The following is a 7,819-nucleotide window of genomic DNA, read 5'->3' as shown; positions in this document are numbered from 1 at the left end:
AATGAATTATCTATTTGCAATTTTAAGCTACAATAGATAACAAAAGTGTTAAAAAGAGACTCTATCAGTTTATGTATTCCAACTCTAGAATAAATTTTTCTTAATTCCATAAATAGTGCAACTCTACAAGTAGAGTTATATTATTCACTTATTTATTTTTTTTTTTATTCTTTATCTCCACCTTTTTAGCTTTTTTTTTTTTTTTTTTTTTTCTCTTTCCCTCCACCACTCCATAGTCCATGTTCTTCCTTTACTGTGGAGATTTAAGGGAAGAGTAATGCTACACATCATCCCCTTGTCCTCCTTTTATCACCCCAAAATTGATGTGGCTCTTAAAATTACCATCGGATTTATGATAGATTACCATTGGATTTTGATCCAATGGCGATTTTAAGAGCCATATCAATTTTGGGGTGACAAAAGGAGGACAAGGGGATGGTGTGTAGCATTACTCTTAAGGGAAAGTGTGTAAAGTAGTAGAGTTATCAAGTGGGACCCACGTGGAAACAAAATACTGTAATAAAAAAATTAATGAAAAATAATAATAAAAATAATATAGAGTTAAGAATAGATAATTGGATGTATAATACATTTTAAAATTCATTAGCTAAACTATATAAAATAAATTTTAATTAACTATTCTAAATTAAAAAATGCATAAGCTATTGAAAGTGCTCTTATATACACGGTAAAAGAACAAATTTAAATGCAACAATTGATAAATACGAACTCCGAGTACCCCAAGCCCAGCCCATTAGCTGTGCCGGACCGTAATACAAATTCTGTTGCATTCCAAAGCTTTCAAAACCAGGGGTAATTTCGTAAATTGGGAGACCGGAGGTAGGATTTTAGGGTTTGCCATATAAAGGCCGTCGTTTTACACTTTACTTCGTTTAGCTTCGCCAACGCAGTCATCGTCTTGCTGAAGGTCATCTTCCATCTCTATCTCTACAATACATGTATTAGTGTTTAAATGATTTGTGGGGTTTTCTCTTTTGTTCTCATTCATTTTTGTTGGCTTTTGTACCATGAAAACTGTCAAACAGTGAGCTGTTATGTTTTCGGATCTGATTTTGTTTTTAAATTTATGCCTTTATTTTGTTCAGGGGGCGAGAAATAGTTTCTAAGCATCAAGAATGTCAGGGTAAGTAATCATTCCTGTAATTACCGAGATAATTTTTCACTTACCTCAATTTTGGAGTGGTTGGGCTTGTAAGGTTATGATATAAGAAGGCAAACTTGCCTTGAATGTGAGTTTTGTTGAAAGTGTTTGCTTCAAACATGCTATGGAATGCAAACCCTAAAATCCACAGTTGCGCTGGAGTCTTTTGAAAGCAAATAATTTTATTTATTTATTTAATGAATAATGGATTTTTATTATTATTATTATTGTTATTTTTTTAATTTTTGTTTTTTGGGTTTCGGATCTTGGGATTTTGTTGCACAATAAATTGCATAAGACTAGTAGACTACTGAAAGTTTGTGGTAGGAGTTAAAGATTTAGATTAGGCTACTGTTTGGTGTAATTTACACAGTGAATTGATAGTCTTGGGCAGTAGTCTGGATTTTTTTTTTTTTTTTTTTTTTTTTTTTTTTTTTTTTTTTTTAAATGAAGGTTTGTATATTCGAGTTTCATATACTCTGTGATTGAATGTTATCGGATACATTTGTTGGATAAGGGTACCGCCTAAATGCTCTTTGTGATGAAAATGACTGGTCAAAGCAATTGATCTATGAAGACTAGTGCTTCTTTTTGACAGGAAGAGGGGAAAAGGACTGTGTTAAGTATGATCTATAAAGGAACTAGTAAATGTTCACTAGGATGATATGTCTGCGCATGTCTGTGTGAAGTGGGGTGTTGACAGTTGGAGGGGTAGAGTAGGAGACTTGTAGTTTTGGCTTACACACTGATTTCAATCATTATCTTGAGCAGTGATGAGGCTCCTGTGGCTGTGGCTGTGGCGGCTGAGACAACTGCCCCTCTTCCAGGGGAGGCCATGGACATCATGACTGCCTTGCAGCTCGTGCTGAGAAAATCGCTTGCTCATGGTGGGCTTGCTCGAGGCCTTCATGAAGGTGCGAAAGTGATTGAGAAGCACGCTGCCCAGCTTTGTGTACTGGCGGAGGACTGCAACCAACCCGATTATCTCAAGCTGGTTAAAGCACTTTGTGCTGACCACAGCGTAAACTTGATGACTGTTCCTAGTGCAAAGTCGCTTGGCGAGTGGGCTGGTGTAAGTACACAATTTATTAGGGATTTTCTTTATACTGTGTCTTTTCTTTGAGTACTTTTATTCTCCTTTATAGTAAAATGGTTGTTGTGTCTCCCTTATTTTAAAATTTCCCAAGTTATAAACTTGAACTATGATCATAGTTAATATTATCTAGAAATTGAAAACCAAATTTTAAGAGGTAACCTTGAATTTGAGCACAAAAGGTCACCATGGTTAACAAAGATGTAGAGAGTTCATTGCAACATGTTCTGACCTTATTCCAGACATGCAGCTGTCATTGATGGTTCAAGTTAGTAAGAGACCAATACTGGGGGGAACAGAAGAAATATGTTAGGAGTATTTACATCTTGGAATACAGTTGAATGAAGAAAATTTCCTCTTACAGAAGTAACATCTAATAGCTAGTTTAATGTAATAGAAGTTAGTGAATATGGTTTCTAGTTTTCCACTGTTTGACCTACCGCTCCTCCTGTGGTTGACTCCTATTATATTTCCATCGCCTTGATGTGTAGATTTATACTGAAGATACCTATACTAAGTAGTTCTCTCTTTATATTTTTTTTATTTTTATGTGTAATATGGCTCCTATTGTTAATTGCTCGTAGATTTGCATTATTGCTTTGATTTTAGATTATTATCGTCTTTGAGGTGTCATTAAATCTGATTTCTTCAAAAAGTCAGGAATCTCTACTGTAATTCTCTATAACATGGGTTGGCTCTATGCAGTTGTGCAAGATTGACTCAGAGGGGAAGGCTAGAAAAGTAGTTGGTTGCTCTTGTGTTGTTGTGAAGGTAAGAATCTTAAGAGTTGTAAATTTTATGTTATTTAGTTGTCTATCAAATGGAGTCCAAGAATTCTCCTACTTGTTGACAGGATTTTGGTGAGGATCATGAAGCTCTTCATATTATTCGGGAGCATGTCAAGTCTCACTGAGTTGCTCTTCATATCATTTGGTGGAGTCTCCCTAGGAGTTTTGTTGAATGTTTACTAGTTATTACTACAACTTCCATGGTTCTCACTGTTTGCTTTGAACACAGTATTTAATGCATGCTACTGCTTTCTCTTTTTATCGTTTTTTTTTTCCTTCATAATTTGAAAAAGAATCCTTTTCTTTTTTATTCTGAGCTATAAAAAGAATCTATTCGAATATTACAAGCTAGTAATTATCTGAATGGATTTATTCAAAAATAAAAAGAAAAAAGAATAGAAGGTTTCCCCTTGCTTCCAAAGGAAAGGTTGTTTGAACATGAGGGTGGATGATTGAATGATCATGCAATTTCTAAAGAACTTACCTGGTTGATACAATGCTGTTGTAAGGAATGAGCACAATTTTAATGAGCTACAACGGACTTTTTTATTCATTTCAAGATTAGAGCTTAGACGTTAATTAAGACATGTGAAATCTTCTCAATTATATCCTAAAAGTTATTAAAAACAAAACTGCATCAAGCACAAATAAAAGAGAGGGACAGCAAATCTAGTTTGCAAACAGCATCAAACTCGTTTGATGTGTTTATTTAGCGAAAAACAGTAACAGAAAGACCTAGTTCTTGATTTCATATTAACACGGCACTCTCAACTAAGATTTGGATCAATCATTGATATAGGATAAGAATATGATACTAGCATTACTAGTTGGTAATAGGTTAATGCCTAGGAGGTTTAGGACAATTTCTCCCTTTTTCTTTTTCTCTTCTTTTTATTTATTTTTTTGAAAAAATACTTGTACCACAATCAAACTTCTTTACAATTTGCAATTTCCCATCCAACCTACCAAGAAATGGCAATTTACCCATTTTGTCTTGCAAAAAGAAAAGAAATGCCCCTAAAAATAAAAAAAACCACAACAGTGCCGTGGGTTTGGTGAAAACCCATGATTGCAGTGAATCTTGTGAACCACGGCAGTGCCGTGGTTCTGGTGACCCACATTGGTTGTGGGTCTCGCGAGGGCCCACAGTGGCCATGGGTCTTGCGGCTCTTGTCAAGACTCGCAGTACCTGCCGTAAGTCACCAGTTAGTTTATTTATTTTTTTTTTATTTTTACTTTTTTCTAGTCACAATAGCCCTTAGATCTAAAGTAAATCCCACTCATCTCACAACTGAGCCACAGGGTAAAGTTTGTATAAATTGGTATACTTTATAAGCCTTGGCTTTGTTCAGCCATTTTGTAGATCATTTATTGTTAGGAGTAAAAATGGGTATGAAAGTTAACAATTTTAGGTTTTTAAGGCTCGAACAAAGCTAAGGCTCGTAAAATATGTAACTTTAAGGGTGAGGGAATGGATCAACTAGGGCTTATGGGGGCTTTTATAATGAGTCCCTTGTGTTTTCTAAGTTTTGGACAAATTAGTTTCGCATGCAATTTGTTACTGTTTAGATGGTTCATGTATCGTTGGGCTTGTTTGGCAAAGACATGTACAGAACAGAGTAGTAGGTAGTTAATTTTGAAATTAGTAAAATGTGATTATGTGATATAAAGTAAAAAGAATTTGTATAGAAAAGTGAAAAAATTTTGTATTGTAGTGAATTTTTTTATTTGAATAGTAATAAAAAATTATTGATGTGATATAAAAAGTGAGAATATTTTGATGTTGATTGTTATTGAACAATGTAAAAAAAATTTTAAAAAAATTTGTGAACAGTGGAGAGCAATACTCTGTTCCGTCCCTGCTGTTTTCAAACAAGGCTGTTATTACAGTGGATCTATATTAGGTTGCTGACGTAAATCTTTAGAACGGTTGACATGGATTCTTACGCTTTAACTTGTCACCTTTTGAATGTTTCGCAAGCTACTCAAAGATGTATGACCCTTGATATTTTAAGTATTTTCTAAATTTTTACTTATTTTAAGGTCTCCAGTTTTTTTTTTCGATTTTAAATTACTAGCTCCCATTAATTAATTAATTAATTTTTTTGCTTGCAATTATTATTTCCATGAATTTAGGACTCCCTTTGGTTATTATTTATGAGTTATTAGATTTTATTTTAAAAGTTGCAACATGTTTGTTCAGGTATTACACGTGGCCACCGGATAACCTTGGTGGCCAACATAGCAAGGCCCCCTACGGGCGACCACCATGTAGGCTAAAATTTATATATATATATATTTTAGTATGTAATAAGAAACAACCATACATGAAAAAATAAGCTTGAAAAAATGTGCTTATGTTTAGTTACTTTTGAGAAGTGTGGTGTTTTATCGATTTAATAGGTGAATTGTTTTGAAATGTTTTGATTTTGGAGAAGAGTTTTATGATTTGTTTTGAAATGTGTGTTAGTGGTAAGTCCCACATCTAAAAATTTGTTTGGATAACAGGCATTGACAAGAGTTCTGAAAATTAGGGGAGAAATCTATTTTCTAGAATTTTGCCAAATAGATCCATTGGTAAAGTGTTTGGGGTTCTCTTCCTTCAAGATTTTGGCTTCTACTTTAAAAATCATTTTTTATTTTTTTTATTTTTTTAAATTTCTTTCTATTTGGTAGGAGCGTCTTTGATCAGATCTTCAGGTGAAAGGAAAACTTTTGACTAAAAGAAATGGAACTCAACTCGGTCTTTCCATTTTGGTTTTTTATATGAAAAATGTTAGGCCCTGTAATTTTACTCAACAAGACTGACGTGACATTCATAACTAAATCTTGAATTAATCCTGTTAAATAACAAAAAAAATTTCATGGTTGATTTTAAATATCACATCAGCATTGTTAAACAATTGTAGAATAAAAATATAGTATCTAGTATTACTCTTTTTAAATTATGTCCATAAAGTTTAAGTTCAAATTACTTGACATTATGCGTGCATTGCCTCCCACGATTTTGATGGCCAAACACACATTTGTAAACATGATCATAAAAATTATCCCGTTTCAGAGTGCATTTGAAAAAATATAACAAATTTAAATGTGAAATAAATTATGTTTTTGCACAGTGGGTAAAGGGGGATGTGTTCTAAAAACACTGATTTTAAAGTGCTAACCGTGTTTTTGCATAACAATTACTTACATTCTGCAAATTTTACCAAACACTAAACTGCATTTTAAAAATCACATTTCCATTAACTATATGCTGAAATCGCTACTTTTCTTTAAAACCACACTTTTTTTTTTTTTTTTTTTTTACTGGTCTTATTAAAAATGTAAAGCACCTCTAAGTACAACGAAAGTATACAAGAAGAAGCACCTAACTAGAAAGTGAAAAAACGAAAAATAAGAAAATCGCCAATATTAAGCGACAGAGGGGACACAAAAGACATCATCCAAAGATACAAAGTATGAAAAAACGAAGTTAAAATATCCTTCAATGACCTCTCTAAATCCTCAAAAGACCCATTATTTATTTCCTTCCAAACACTCCAAAAAAAGGCATGTCAGCACCATCTTCCAAATTGCAGTACTCCTTAGCTTTCTAGACGTCCACCAACAAGCAAACAAGTTAAAGACTCTTAGGCATAACCCAAGACAAACCAAAACGAATAAAGAGAGCACTCCACATAGCGTAAGTCACATTGTAGTGAAGAAGAATGTGATCCACTGATTCCCCATTTCGCTTGCACATGCAACATCGATCCACCAAAATAACATGCATCTTCTTGAGGTTATCCAAATAAGGATCTTACCTAACACCGCCGACCACCCAAAAAAAAAGTTGTCCTTGTAAGAGCTTGAGTTCGGCACACAATCTTCCAAAGAAAGTGACTCCCCACAGAATAAGCCAGAGAGCTAAAGAAAGACCTAGCCTTGAACAAGCCTTTTTGGAGGAGACCCACCACAGCCTACCTTCACTACCTCTTCTTACACTAAGTGCAAAACTTGAAAAAAAGAAGTAAAAACATCCTTTTCCCAATCATGTGCCTCTCTAGAAAAGCTCTACTCCACTGATTAGAACCACCGAAGAGCTCAAAATTATTCGCAACAGAGGCATCATTCGCATGAGCAATACCAAATAAAACAGGAAAAGCATCCTTAAGAACTGTATCCCCACACCATAGATTATGACAAAATTTAGTCCTAGCTCCATCCCCAATCTCAAATCTAAAAAATCTTAAGAATGTCTCCCACCATTTTCTGATGTTCTTCCACAACCTCACTCCAAAAACATCTGTAGGCTCAAAGGAGCACCAACCTCCCCATAAACGGTCAAACTTGGAGTCCACCAAGCTTCTCTCTCAATCCTATAACGCCACATCCATTTACCTAACAGAGCCTGATTGACCATTACCAAATTTCTCATACCCAGCATGCCCTCTAAAATTGGTGTACAAACCTTAGGTCAACTCACCAAGTGATATTTGAACTCATCATCAATCTCTCCCCATAAAGTCTCGCGATCACCTACACTTGTCGAGAGAGAAAATAGAGGCAAAAATTACGTGGGTAAGTTGGCGAGGGTACTTTCGATAAGAGTGACTCTACCTCCCTTGGAAAGGTATAACATTTTCCAGCTGGCCAATCGATGTTCAATCTTCTCAATAACACCGTCCCAAATATGAATAAATTTATAGGAAGCCCCCAATGAAAGTCCTAGATACTTCACCGGTAGAATGGCAACCCCACACCCTAAAATATAAGCTAAACTTTACACTTGAT

The 7,819-nt window shown here is 34.6% G+C and overlaps 1 protein-coding gene across 1 annotated transcript; it reads left to right on the top strand.

Annotated features, from left to right (window-relative positions):
- The first annotated feature begins 807 nt into the window (after positions 1-807).
- LOC133864889 (small ribosomal subunit protein eS12-like) lies at positions 808-3,304 on the top strand. Its single transcript, XM_062301317.1, has 5 exons — positions 808-928; positions 1,107-1,144; positions 1,934-2,234; positions 2,961-3,026; positions 3,109-3,304. The coding sequence occupies exons 2-5, from the start codon at positions 1,137-1,139 to the stop codon at positions 3,166-3,168; spliced, it is 435 nt and encodes a 144-aa protein (XP_062157301.1). The 5' UTR covers positions 808-928; positions 1,107-1,136; the 3' UTR covers positions 3,169-3,304.
- Positions 3,305-7,819: the final 4,515 nt, after the last annotated feature.

This window comes from Alnus glutinosa, chromosome 3 (assembly GCF_958979055.1).
Source record: "Alnus glutinosa chromosome 3, dhAlnGlut1.1, whole genome shotgun sequence".
Taxonomy (NCBI): Eukaryota; Viridiplantae; Streptophyta; class Magnoliopsida; order Fagales; family Betulaceae; genus Alnus; species Alnus glutinosa.
The sequence above is the reverse complement of the archived record's forward strand: the minus strand, read 5'-3'. Positions and strand labels throughout refer to the sequence as shown.

What these genes read in the sequence shown, in the direction of transcription:
- LOC133864889 (XM_062301317.1), top strand. An exon ending in CGCTTGGCGAGTGGGCTGGT is followed by an intron (nt 2,235 to 2,960) that starts GTAAGTACACAA and finishes GGCTCTATGCAG; the next exon opens with TTGTGCAAGATTGACTCAGA. An exon ending in GCTCTTGTGTTGTTGTGAAG is followed by an intron (nt 3,027 to 3,108) that starts GTAAGAATCTTA and finishes ACTTGTTGACAG; the next exon opens with GATTTTGGTGAGGATCATGA.